This window comes from Thalassophryne amazonica, chromosome 4, assembly GCF_902500255.1.
Source record: "Thalassophryne amazonica chromosome 4, fThaAma1.1, whole genome shotgun sequence".
In the NCBI taxonomy this organism is placed as follows: domain Eukaryota; kingdom Metazoa; phylum Chordata; class Actinopteri; order Batrachoidiformes; family Batrachoididae; genus Thalassophryne; species Thalassophryne amazonica.
Window position 1 is genome coordinate 21,134,145 of NC_047106.1, and position 14,769 is coordinate 21,148,913.

A 14,769-nucleotide genomic window follows, 5' to 3' on the forward strand; every position below is an offset into this window, starting at 1 on the left:
ACTCATGTCCTCTTTGCTCATTATTTATTATGACTTGTCTAGAGAAATTCTTTTTTATGAGTTTACACAGCAACAGCTGGAAAAAATAGCCACAGCATGCTAAATAATAAATGTTTTTTAAAAATTTAGAGACATTCTCAGGGATGTGTTTGTGAATGAATGAATGAATGAATGAATGAATGAATGAATGAATGAATGAACGAGTTTATTCAGCACACAATTCAAAAACAAAAAAAAAATCATAACAAAGCAACTTTACAAAAGTCCTGCGTGGCCGAAAGGGTGAGGGCAGAAGCAGAGCTTATAAATACCCACCCCTTATACTAAAAAATAACAAACATATACACACAAACAAAATTTCATAAATACATATCTACACACACACACACACACACACACACACACACACACACACACACACACACATGTATATACACATATATACCAACACATACGCATTTATCAATCAATCAATCAATCAATCAATTTTTTTATATAGCGCCAAATCACAACAAACAGTTGCCCCAAGGCGCTTTATATTGTAAGGCAAGGCCATACAATAATTATGTAAAACCCCAACGGTCAAAACGACCCCCTGTGAGCAAGCACTTGGCTACAGTGGGAAGGAAAAACTCCCTTTTAACAGGAAGAAACCTCCAGCAGAACCAGGCTCAGGGAGGGGCAGTCTTCTGCTGGGACTGGTTGGGGCTGAGGGAGAGAACCAGGAAAAAGACATGCTGTGGAGGGGAGCAGAGATCGATCACTAATGATTAAATGCAGAGTGGTGCATACAGAGCAAAAAGAGAAAGAAACAGTGCATCATGGGAACCCCCCAGCAGTCTACGTCTATAGCAGCATAACTAAGGGATGGTTCAGGGTCACCTGATCCAGCCCTAACTATAAGCTTTAGCAAAAAGGAAAGTTTTAAGCCTAATCTTAAAAGTAGAGAGGGTGTCTGTCTCCCTGATCTAAATTGGGAGCTGGTTCCACAGGAGAGGAGCCTGAAAGCTGAAGGCTCTGCCTCCCATTCTACTCTTACAAACCCTAGGAACTACAAGTAAGCCTGCAGTCTGAGAGCGAAGCACTCTATTGGGGTGATATGGTACTACGAGGTCCCTAAGATAAGATGGGACCTGATTATTCAAAACCTTATAAGTAAGAAGAAGAATTTTAAATTCTATTCTAGAATTAACAGGAAGCCAATGAAGAGAGGCCAATATGGGTGAGATATGCTCTCTCCTTCTAGTCCCCGTCAGTACTCTAGCTGCAGCATTTTGAATTAACTGAAGGCTTTTTAGGGAACTTTTAGGACAACCTGATAATAATGAATTACAATAGTCCAGCCTAGAGGAAATAAATGCATGAATTAATTTTTCAGCATCACTCTGAGACAAGACCTTTCTGATTTTAGAGATATTGCGTAAATGCAAAAAAGCAGTCCTACATATTTGTTTAATATGAGCTTTGAATGACATATCCTGATCAAAAATGACTCCAAGATTTCTCACAGTATTACTAGAGGTCAGGGTAATGCCATCCAGAGCAAGGATCTGGTTAGACACCATGTTTCTAAGATTTGTGGGGCCAAGTACAATAACTTCAGTTTTATCTGAGTTTAAAAGCAGGAAATTAGAGGTCATCCATGTCTTTATGTCTGTAAGACAATCCTGCAGTTTAGCTAATTGGTGTGTGTCCTCTGGCTTCATGGATAGATAAAGCTGGGTATCATCTGCGTAACAATGAAAATTTAAGCAATACTGTCTAATAATACTGCCTAAGGGAAGCATATATAAAGTGAATAAAATTGGTCCTAGCACAGAACCTTGTGGATAATTAACTTTAGTCTGTGAAGAAGATTCCCCATTTACATGAACAAATTGTAATCTATTAGACAAATATGATTCAAACCACCGCAGCGCAGTGCCTTTAATACCTATGGCATGCTCTAATCTCTGTAATAAAATTTTATGGTCAACAGTATCAAAAGCAGCACTGAGGTCTAACAGAACAAGCACAGAGATGAGTCCACTGTCCGAGGCCATAAGAAGATCATTTGTAACCTTCACTAATGCTGTTTCTGTACTATGATGAATTCTAAAACCTGACTGAAACTCTTCAAATAGACCATTCCTCTGCAGATGATCAGTTAGCTGTTTTACAACTACCCTTTCAAGAATTTTTGAGAGAAAAGGAAGGTTGGAGATTGGCCTATAATTAGCTAAGATAGCTGGGTCAAGTGATGGCTTTTTAAGTAATGGTTTAATTACTGCCACCTTAAAAGCCTGTGGTACATAGCCAACTAACAAAGATAGATTGATCATATTTAAGATCGAAGCATTAAATAATGGTAGGGCTTCCTTGAGCAGCCTGGTAGGAATGGGGTCTAATAAACATGTTGATGGTTTGGATGAAGTAACTAATGAAAATAACTCAGACAGAACAATCGGAGAGAAACAGTCTAACCAAATACCGGCATCACTGAAAGCAGCCAAAGATAACGATACGTCTTTGGGATGGTTATGAGTAATTTTTTCTCTAATAGTTAAAATTTTGTTAGCAAAGAAAGTCATGAAGTCATTACTAGTTAAAGTTAATGGAATACTCAGCTCAATAGAGCTCTGACTCTTTGTCAGCCTGGCTACAGTGCTGAAAAGAAACCTGGGGTTGTTCTTATTTTCTTCAATTAGTGATGAGTAGAAAGATGTCCTAGCTTTACGGAGGGCTTTTTTATAGAGCAACAGACTCTTTTTCCAGGCTAAGTGAAGATCTTCTAAATTAGTGAGACGCCATTTCCTCTCCAACTTACGGGTTATCTGCTTTAAGCTACGAGTTTGTGAGTTATACCACGGAGTCAGGCACTTCTGATTTAAAGCTCTCTTTTTCAGAGGAGCTACAGCATCCAAAGTTGTCTTCAATGAGGATGTAAAACTATTGACAAGATACTCTATCTCACTTACAGAGTTTAGGTAGCTACTCTGCACTGTGTTGGTATATGGCATTAGAGAACATAAAGAAGGAATCATATCCTTAAACCTAGTTACAGCGCTTTCTGAAAGACTTCTAGTGTAATGAAACTTATTCCCCACTGCTGGGTAGTCCATCAGAGTAAATGTAAATGTTATTAAGAAATGATCAGACAGAAGGGAGTTTTCAGGGAATACTGTTAAGTCTTCTATTTCCATACCATAAGTCAGAACAAGATCTAAGATATGATTAAAGTGGTGGGTGGACTAATTTACTTTTTGAGCAAAGCCAATAGAGTCTAATAATAGATTAAATGCAGTGTTGAGGCTGTCATTCTCAGCATCTGTGTGGATGTTAAAATCGCCCACTATAATTATCTTATCTGAGCTAAGCACTAAGTCAGACAAAAGGTCTGAAAATTCACAGAGAAACTCACAGTAACGACCAGCTGGACGATAGATAATAACAAATAAAACTGGTTTTTGGGACTTCCAATTTGGATGGACAAGACTAAGAGTCAAGCTTTCAAATGAATTAAAGCTCTGTCTGGGTTTTTGATTAATTAATAAGCTGGAATGGAAGATTGCTGCTAATCCTCCGCCCCGGCCCGTGCTACGAGCATTCTGACAGTTAGTGTGACTCGGGGGTGTTGACTCATTTAAACTAACATATTCATCCTGCTGTAACCAGGTTTCTGTAAGGCAGAATAAATCAATATGTTGATCAATTATTATATCATTTACCAACAGGGACTTAGAAGAGAGAGACCTAATGTTTAATAGACCACATTTAACTGTTTTAGTCTGTGGTGCAGTTGAAGGTGCTATATTATTTTTTCTTTTTGAATTTTTATGCTTAAATAGATTTTTGCTGGTTATTGGTAGTCTGGGAGCAGGCACCGTCTCTACGGGGATGGGGTAATGAGGGGATGGCAGGGGGAGAGAAGCTGCAGAGAGGTGTGTAAGACTACAACTCTGTTTGGAGGATTTAAGAAAATTGGCCAGATTTCTAGAAATGAGAGCTGCTCCATCCAAAGTGGGATGGATGCCGTCTCTCCTAACAAGACCAGGTTTTCCCCAGAAGCTTTGCCAATTATCTATGAAGCCCACCTCATTTTTTGGACACCACTCAGACAGCCAGCAATTCAAGGAGAACATGCGGCTAAACATGTCACTCCCGGTCTGATTGGGGAGGGGCCCAGAGAAAACTACAGAGTCCGACATTGTTTTTGCAAAGTTACACACATGATTTAATGTTAATTTTAGTGACCTCCGATTGGCGTAACCGGGTGTCATTACTGCCGACGTGAATTACAATCTTACCAAATTTACGCTTAGCTTTAGCCAGCAGTTTCAAATTTCCTTCAATGTCGCCTGCTCTGGCCCCCGGAAGACAACTGACTATGGGTGCTGGTGTCGCTAACTTCACATTTCTCAAAACAGAGTCGCCAATAACCAGAGTTTGATCCTCGGCGGGTGTGTCGTCGAGTGGGGAAAAACGGTTAGAGATGTGAACGGGTTGGCGGTGTACACGGGGCTTCTGTTTAGGGCTACGCTTCCTCCTCACAGTCACCCAGTCGGCCTGCTTTCCCGGCTGCTCGGGATCTGCCAGGGGGTAACTAACGGCGGCTAAGCTACCTTGGTCCGCACCGACTACAGGGGCCTGGCTAGCTGTAGAATTTTCCACGGTGCGGAGCCAAGTCTCCAATTCGCCCAGCCTGGCCTCCAAAGCTACGAATAAGCTACACTTATTACAAGTACCGTTACTGCTAAAGGAGGCCGAGGAATAACTAAACATATCACACCCAGAGCAGAAAAGTGCGGGAGAGACAGGAGAAGCCGCCATGCTAAATCGGCTAAGAGCTAGTAGCTACGCTAAGCTAGCGGATTCCTAAAAAACACGCAAAGTGAATAATGTGTAAATAATTTAGAGGTGATTCAGCAGAAGGAGTGCTTTAGTTAAGGCACGTAAAGATTACACTGGGAAACAAATCGTAATCTAGATAACTAGATCAATCTAACTGCGCAGATTAAACAGCTAACAGATACAGCAAAACACCGCTGTGCTCCGGAACAGGAAGTGATACAATACCGCAGTGAGAGCCAACCACCAGTAGAGGCAAGCTTTCAAAGCCTGCTAACGTACCAAGTACTTTAATGTTGTCAGGACAGTTGTTCCAGATGTTAACACCTTTGACAGATACACAATGACTTTTTGCAGTAGTTCGGATCCTTGATTTTTCAAACAATAAAATTCCTCTCATATTATAACTGGAGTCCCATCTTTTCCGGATGCCCCCTGGACGCCTCACTGGAGAGGTGTTCCGGGCACGTCCCATTGGGAGGAGGCCCCGGGGAAGACCCAGGACATGCTGGAGGGACTACATCTCTCGGCTGGCTTGGGAACGCCTTGGGGTTCCCCCGGAGGAGCTGGGGGAGGTGTGTGTGGATCGGGAGGTCTGGGCGGCTTTGCTTGAGCTGCTGCCCCCGCGACCCGACTCCGGATAAAGCAGAAGAAAATGGATGGATGGATGGATGGATGGATTGCATTTATATAGCACTTTTCCATCTGCATCAGATGCTCAAAGTCCTTTACAGTAATGCCTCACATTCACCCCAATGTCAGGCTGCTGCCATACAAGGCGTCCACTACACACTGAGAGCAACTAGGACTTTGCCCAAAGGCCCTTAGTGATTTTTCGGTCAGGCTGGGATTTGAACTGAGGATCCTCTGGTCTCAAGCCCAATGCTTAACCACTAGACCATCACCTCGCCAACTTTTGTTTGCTTGAAAACAATGGTTCAAAATTTGTTGCTCGAGCTGGAACGGAGCCCGTTCCCTGTTGGTGGAAAAGATGTGTCAGTGTCATCAAGATTGTTTTTTGCAGCTCATTAGCTGCTGCCAGTTTGGAGCCAGCCCAGTCTCACGTTTGTGTTGTTGTTGTTTGTTTGTTTTTTGTGACACCATCATAAATGCATTAGATATTTGTGATGCAATCACCCTTCGCTCTCTAATTTTAACCCTAACCATAACCCCAATGACCAAAGTTCTCAAGTTGAGATACACTCAATTGTTATTTTCTGCTGAATCTCACCTGGGTCCTGGGTCCTGATTGAAAAGACGTTCCTGCTAGCTTGGCTAACGTGGAATTCCTCTTTGGCTGACCTGGTAGAGGAATGGTCTATAGTGCGAGCCGTCTGGGTTCAATCTCACCGCCGTCCCAGCCACGAAGGTCCTGTGGTCACAATCTGGCGTCACGAACAGGATGTGGGTAGTCACACAACATGCTTAAATGCACCTGTGACTTCGGGATGAAGTCAAAAATGGTGGAGAGATATGTAGCAGGATGAAGTTCCCGGGTCCTGAGTGAAAAGACGTTCCCGCTAGCTTGGCTAACGGGAATTCTCCTTTGGCTGACCTGGTAGAGGAATGATCTTTAGTGCGAACTGTCTGGATTCGATCCCACCACTGTCCCGGTCACGAAGGTGCTGCCGTGACATTAGGAAAGCAACAAAGCGACTGTTCGGAAGTCTAAAATGATATAATTTCGACTTCTGATTTCATACAGATGAGGTATATCGAACTCTGCATATTTACAGGCCTACTGTAAATATCAGTAATAAACACTGCGAGGTTAAAGTATTTGTTACCTTCATTAATAGAGCACTTCATCATAATGCATTAATTGCTTGTGAGCTAATTCAGTAAGCTAATTTTTGAGCTAGCTACAGCAAGCTGACTTGACAATTACGCTACCTATACTGTTGCCCAATATATAACTTAATCATTTGAAATAAATGTATTTGCAAAACCAAATATTTCCTCCCAGTTAACTATAAGCTATGTCACACTGCTTTGAAACATACGTTGTAGGCCAGTAAAGTGCACATTTATAAAACATGTGCTACATGAAATGACAAGCTAATACTATAGCCGTGGCTACTTTGGACACCGTTGACCTCAAAGGTAAGAAGAATCAAGGTGGCTTTTGATTGAAGGTTGTGCAAAAATAATAACAAACATTCATGCCAAATATTTTGAGCAAACCATGCAAACAGAACATGCACTAAAAACAGACATGAACTGAAATGGAAATCAGATATTTTGACATCCAAACTTTTGATTTTTCTTTTCTTTTTTCCCCTAAATCTGCATTAAACTGTGTCTTTATTAAAAATACAGACTCTCTGCTGTCAGTTAGTGGTTGCAATGACTGCTCCTCATGAGCAAGTTTCACTTCTTGCACATCACTGATTCCAACACTAGGGGGCTCACTGAGTGAAGAGATTGAAGGATGACAACATGCAGCCTCTCTCTGTCTCTGATGTCTTGTCCTTCACGCTGATGTCAGACCAAAGGATGAGCTACGCTGAGCCGTGAACAGACAGAAACCCAGCTGACCCGTCTGCGCATGCTGCAGGTAGTATGAGACCAAACATGTGACACGCACGTGCTCACAGTCAGACTCTGTCACTGCTCCTCTTTCAGTCGCTTTTCTTCCAGTTTGATGAGGACTCTTCAGGGACCATGAGTCCCTTTGAGCTCAGTGCAGCTCTGCAGGCTGCTGGTATGTCTGCACACACACACACACACACACACACACACAAACAAACAAAAACACACCTGGTCTTTGTATTCACACCTCTGCTCTGCTTTCCAGGATTTCAATGTGACGAAAAGATAATCCAGCTGCTGACAGAGAGGTTTGCATCTGGAGAGCGTCAGCTGTCCTTCTCCAGCTTTGTTGCTTGTGTCACCAGGCTGAACACACTTTTTGGTAACGCACATGCTTGCACACACGCACACACGCACACACACACAGATTTTGTCCATGAGCTCAAAGCCAATTTTTACCTAATCGGTACCTCTTAATGGGACTAAACAACATTTACCATCCAGCCTCAGCATACCACAGCCTACACAAATAATATGGTGGCCATCCCAGGCTGGCATCTATATCCAGGTGGGGGTCAATGAAGGATCACAAGGGGTCAGCATTTAAAAATGCTCCAATGATATTGAAACATATACCACATTATTTGTCTGATAATAAAGATTCCATAAAGGTATAGTTTATAGATTATCTATAACTGAATGTCAAAAATGAAAGTTGCTCCAGTTGTGTTAAAAAGTGATTCAAATTATTGGATGAAGTTTTGATGTTGGTATCTTTAAAGCTGACCCTTGGTGTGCACGTGAATGTGTCTGTCTGTATGTGGCTCTGTGATAGACTGTCCAGGATGTACCCTGCTTCTCCCTGTACGACTGCTGGGATACGCTCCAACCCGCCGTGACCCTTAACTGGAGTAAGTGGGTATAGAAAATTAATGAATGAATAGTTTTGATTGTGTTGAATGCTTGGTCTCTTAAGTAATGGTTGAAACAATGTCAACATCCATTGGACTCTATCACAAATGTTACCCTGTAACATAATAACTAAGCATGACAGATGATGGAAATTATTCCTTTTTAAAACATTCTTAGTTCATTGAATCATTTGGACCTCTTTGAAGAGAATTGGACCAACTTTAATTTATGGCCACCTTTCTTTCATTCATTCATTCATCTCCTCGTTACAGAGGAGCTGGACATAATCCAGCGCTCACTGGGTGACAGGCGGGATAGAACCTGGATAATCTGCCAGTCTGTCGCAGTCTTTCTCACCATTTTTGCAGTTTTTACCATATAACTCCATAACATTCAGACATACACAGTAAAATCACCAGTGGTCCCACTCTGGGACCCATCTCTGCTCAGAGTGGGACCATATGTTTACTGGCAGTGTTAATTTAACACTGTCAGTGTTAGTTTTATACTGTGTAGATAGTCCAAACTGTACCTTTTTGAAATCTTTATGATCAGACAGATAATTTGGTATCCTTTTTATTAAGGCTGGAGCATGTTTCAGTGTTGGCCATTTTGTCATCCTTCATTGACCTCCACCTGCTATAGCTGCCACCTTGAGATGGTCACAAACATTTTGGTGATGTTTGGGAACTGGAAGTGGATTCTGGTGTTTTCTTGTTTTTGTTTTTTCTTTCTTTTCCACAACTAAATAGACTGTGGTACCGATGACCGTAAAAAGTAACTGTGGGCCCATGGACTGTTTAATTAATATTATCTGATACTTTATAATAATGGAAATAATCTGCAGAACATTCTGCCGTTTGCTTTTAGTTGTTGTTTTGCGGTCATAATGTGCATTTTTCTACAATCGCTGAATGCACATTGAAGATAACCGCATCAAAAAGCTGTACACTTCCAAGGGCGCAATTTAGAACTAAAAACCGGGAGGAACAAAGTGTGAGGCCCGCAGGGCCGAAGCCCATAGGCCCGGGGTCTGGGGGCTGCCTTAGGCCCCCAAAAGCCAACGGTTTCTAGATAAGCTCAGATGCATTCTGAGCATCCAGAACAGTAATGTTAATGTTTTGAGAAGACCATAAAGTGGACACCATTTGACTTATACAATTTGAAACTGTGGATATAAGTACTTTATTCTGAGAATAGCCAGCATTGATTTTATTAACATCCTGGTGTAAATAAGGTGTCACCACATGTGTAGAACTCAAAAAGAATAATAGGTTGAGTTTTCATTAAAAAAAAAACAACTGCAATGTGGTAAAATGTATTCATAAATATGAAAGAACAGGCTCTTAATAATTATTAACTATCACATACTGTATTTTTTTTCTCAAGATTTGTTTTTGCATAAGTTTGAAAAAAACAGATCATAAGTTTAGGATAAAGTACTTATCATGAATTTAATTTTCGAAGTGGCACTAATGACAACACTCATACTGAACATAATTTCGCTTGCATAGACTGATTTTGGAGATCAAGCAATAATTGCAGATGGGCTTTCTGAGGTCCAAGATAGCTTTTCTAATTTCCTTTTCTAACTTTCAGAATTTAGTAAATTAGCATATGGTCCATTGATACTTATGTGTAGACACTAGTCCCTAGAGGCAACTATTTTTGGTTTCAAATCTGGGCAAATGCAGTCCCAGAAAATTCCGAATGTGACAAACAAGAAACAGGTGTTGTAAACAAGTCAGTGTTGCTAAAAATACAAACTTGCAGAAACAAAGATACTATTCTGACATGGTTTTGCACATAAGACAAGCATGTTTCAAGTACACACATATGAATGAATGAATGAATGAATGAATGAATGAATGAATGAAAACTGTTTATTTCGAACATTTGATACAACAACAATTACAAGATAGATCAGTAAAGACAACAACAAAAAAGTTCCTACTGTGTACCCAACATGTCCGAAAAGGGGTAGGGTGAAGCATCAGCTTATTTATCCCTACCCCTTCTTCCCCACAACCAGTAATACCCTTTGCCACATATACACATAGATTCCTACACACCTAAACCGATATCAATATATATATATATATATACATATATATACACATATACATACACACATCAACATACATACACATATACACACATATACATATATACACACATATATACACAAACATAAATATACACCTACATATATGTCAGAAGGTGGGAGGGGACATACCATATTCTGTCCCCCCTGGTTGAAAAGGTGTGTGTGTGTGGGGGGGGGGGAGCATGTCCCCCCTGTCCCCCACCAAATTGCGCCCATGTACACTTCTGCACTGTTATGAGTTTGTTTTTGAGTAACGGAGCTTAAAGGTTTAAAATCGCTCTTGGTCTTCCTCTCCAAAAAGCGCTGTATAAATCAGAGGCCAGTCAAGAGGTGAAAGACCGAGGGATCAATTCTGTGAGTATTTGTGCAGTGGGTTGTGTGTTGGTTTTGTCTTGAACAGGCTTTGAACTTGTTTTGTGCTTCCACAGTGGCTGCTTCAGTTCCTGAAGGTGTGATCAAACTCTCTTCGCAGGCTCAGCAGAACCATCAGTGTCTGTTCTCGACCCGCAGCTTGTTGTTGGTTCCTTAGACACACATGTAATCATGTCAAACTGCATCTTACTACAAAGAAACCACAGTGGGTGTGTCCGGTCGTGCTTTTTAACCAATTTATTCTTATTCATTTACAGCTTCGGTGTTATATTATTCAGCAAATGTGTGACAACCATCATTTGAACATTTGTAATACAATTAGCCTGCGAAAATTTAAATAAACTTCTCATTTAGAGGTCGTGTATATGACAGTGTCTGTCTTTTCATTTAAAAAAAAATAGGTAAAAGTGCCCATGAGCAAGACATGAGGGCTACATCCCTCTGACATTTGACCTCTAGGACCTTGACCTTTGCCATAACAAACGCTTTAAGTAGTTGATCATCCAGATGTTAAGCTGAGATCATCAGAAACACCTGGGAGGAGTAGACCAACAAACAAACATAACTTTGACCCCAGTGATTGACCTTTGGTAAATTTGACCTTCCTGGGCAATTCCAGAACCCACCTCTATATGTGTGCCAAGTCTGGTTCAAATTAGAGTAAAAAAAAATGTACATTTTGACCAAACAAACAAACAAACAAACAAACCACCATATCAGAAATAAATGATATTGTGGTTTAATTTCTGTAGGGTTTTTGTTTTATTTTGTAATTTCCTGCTGCGTTCATAACCTGTTGCCGGCAGCTTCACTTCCTCTTAGCTGTCGCTCTCTTAGCTGTCGCTCACCTGCAACTCATTTGCACATCATTCCTTTGTATTTTGTTCAGATCAATTTGCTTGATCACACCAGATTTCAAGCCTGAATCTGGCAAATGTGTGTAAAATTGACTTAATTTGCTTTAGTGTCATTCAGTAGTTTTATTGTCCTTTTCTACGCCAGTCAAAGGGTCTGAGATTTGCTTTGACTGGTTGGTTGGGTGGTCATGATTAATGGTTTTGTAACTCATTGTCAGTATTTGTCTCTGGATATGCATGACAAGGATTAACAGGATCTTGGATTGCACAGCTGATCTTGGATCTTTTAGATGCAATGTACGGACAACGTGGTCCTGGGCCCTCAATCAAACTGTGCATAGAAAAGCTTCTAAATGATGTCACAGGAAGGAAATGTATTTGTGTAATATGTGCATAAAACCTGTATTTATCAAACAGGTGCTCTCGGTTAACCAGATATGGTTACAAAACTTACTTGTGTTCCTCATTGGAATAACGGAATAAGAGAGCAAAGTAAATAAACTTATGTGAAATGGAGATCAAGCTGCTTGTGTGTGGTCACAGCAGTGAGATGACAACAATAAATGCAGTGAGTGGCAACACTAGGTGGCGATGGTGAGTCCACAAGTAATTTTGAACTCATAATGATCACAGTCACTTATGGACATAATTTTAACCAGCTTTAAGAAGCTTGAACAAGCTCACCACAATATCCAGCATTAAACTTTCCAGTTGACAGAATAAGTTGACAATTATTTATTGTTTAGATGTCTCAGAATCCTTTGCACTCCTGTGACTTCACCCTGCTGCTGTCTTTACTAAGATTAAAATCTATCATGAAATTTCAGCAGCAAAAATAATGTGGGCCCATTTTTAAAATAAAATTGTAGGACTTGCTGAGGTGAGGTGTCATTTGTAGGTTTTGACACCAATGAGGCTTCACGTTTGTTTCTAAGTAGATGTCAGCACTGATGATGGCTTGACACATGAAGCAGGAGGAGACCAATGCAGACTCACAGGCATGGTTGGCTTAGATTGATAAAAAGCTTTATCAGAAGACCAGGCATAGGATTTGGTACACAGGTAGTCAAACTTACTGGCAGAGGTATCAGACATGAGGCAGGATGGGTCAGGGTCCAGGAACAAGCAAAGTTCATACAACTGGCATCAAGGAGTAATATGGGCAAAACAGAGGCAGAGTAAAAAACCAGGCTGAGTACAGGGCAAGAGTGAGGCGGAGGTCAGAGGATACAAGCAAGGTCAAAAACACAGAAGAGCACAACACAGCGAGAAAGTGAGTAGAGTCAACAATCAGGCAATGAGCTGTGGAACTGTGAGGGTTTTAAAGAGGAGCAAACTAATCAGGTTGATGTGAAGCAGGTGTGTGGAAAGAGGTGTGGTGAAGTGAACAAAGAGGAGAGAAGAAAGGCAAGAGTGTGCAAGAGGGCAAAACAAAGCAGTGCAAAACAAGAGAAGTGAGTGACAGAAAAACTAATTGTGAGAAACATGACGTGTTCAAAAAATTAATGTGAACAAAAACAAAAGGGGCAAACTTAAGAACTACCGTAACAAATCAAAAAGGGGAAAACCAAAAAACTAATGAGTAAAACTAAAACTAGAATGGAACTGTAACTGAACAGTACAGAAAAGTGAATACAATAAAATGGCCAAACTATCAGTTAAACCGCAAATAAACAAAACCCAGTGAACACAGAATAATGCAATGAATAAAACAAGATAACTGCTAAACAGAAAATGCAATGAATAACAAATGGAACATAATCTGATGAGCAACACCAAAGATAAATAATAACAAAAACCTGTGACTAAACATTATACAACAAATGTGATAAACAGAACTAAACTAACTAAAAAAAAAACCCAGAGTGAGCAAATACGAACTACACGATAAATGATAAACAAAGAATGAAACCAGTGATGGAAGTGTAACAAGAAAAAGCAACAAATAATTGAATAACTGCAAACTAAGTGATGAGGTGCTGAATGAAACCAGTGACTAAATAATAAAGAAAGCAAAACAATAAACAGAATCAAACTGAGAGTAATGTGATAAAGTATGAACTAATGAAAAGTAAAACCAGAAAAACACAAAAGAAAAATGCCAACAGCTAAGACCTAAAACCTGAGCCGGGGCCAAGCCTGACAGTAGATATAATTACAATTATGCACTTGCCCGCTGTCGCTGCAGTAATGCTTGTTAGTTGCACACTTTTCCCTGTTCTGCTATGTGCATACACACGGTCAGAGCTGGGCTTACGTTTACACACATTTCTAAGTACAGGATGGTAAATTCAAACACTTTACATACAAATGTTCATACTCACTCTTAAAGCACAAATGTGTACATACGATAAGTGGTGTCCACTGAGACCGCTGCTCATTGTTACATATTCTCATTATACAAATTGGTTCATTTGTGTTTTATTCCTGAACATTTTTAAACTCTTACTTAAATTCAGAGTTGCCAATAATCCTGAACAGGACTATGATTAAGTTCAGCTACTGCACCATGAATGAATTACTGTAAACAACAAAAAAAGAAAACAAATGTCAACCAAGAAACAACACTGGAAAAAGAGTAGGAAGAAGTAAACACATTAATTCCTACCCCCTTCGTGCTATTTACGACGCGGTGCGGCGGCACAGGAAAAACACCTCCGTGTTGATAACCATTTGTAAAATCCAGGCGGCTTTTGATGGCTTTCAGTGGAGTGAGTATATGAGAAATTGTTTAACAGGCAGGACATGTTCCAACTTGTCCTTAAGGCTTTCAACAGAGGTGTTTTTCCTGTGGCGGAGCGTCGCGACGGCTGCGTCCCGATGCGCGGACCCGTCCGCACGTCTTTCATTAAAAAAATCTCCTTTAACAGTGGAATATCCGGATAAAATGCTGAAACCGACTTCTTCTGAAACTTCTCTGTTCTCTCACGACGTCCTGGATCAATAGAACCTGAAATGTGGAGGTTTTCAGCTTGAACAGGCTGACGACGGCGGCTGAGAGCGCTGAGCGACGTCTCGCACCGTGGGAAGTCCTTAAAGCGACAGAATCACCTCAAAATCTCTCATCAGCCGTTAAAATTTTCACTGAAAACCAGCTTAATTTTTCGAACCGTGTCCACTTCGATGTGTCTCACAGGTTTAGAAAAAATTTTGATCAAACAA

At 40.6% G+C, this 14,769-nt stretch overlaps 1 protein-coding gene across 1 annotated transcript in view; it reads left to right on the plus strand.

The window, feature by feature from the left end:
* The window catches only part of capn12 (calpain 12), a 64,175-nt gene extending 53,070 nt beyond the window's left edge, over positions 1-11,105 (plus strand). Inside the window, 5 exon segments of the mRNA XM_034168721.1 lie at positions 7,316-7,384; positions 7,453-7,531; positions 7,625-7,741; positions 10,680-10,732; positions 10,807-11,105. Coding sequence (XP_034024612.1) covers positions 7,316-7,384; positions 7,453-7,531; positions 7,625-7,741; positions 10,680-10,732; positions 10,807-10,833 — 345 coding nt within the window. The 3' untranslated portion in view covers positions 10,834-11,105.
* The last annotated feature ends 3,664 nt before the right edge of the window (positions 11,106-14,769 follow it).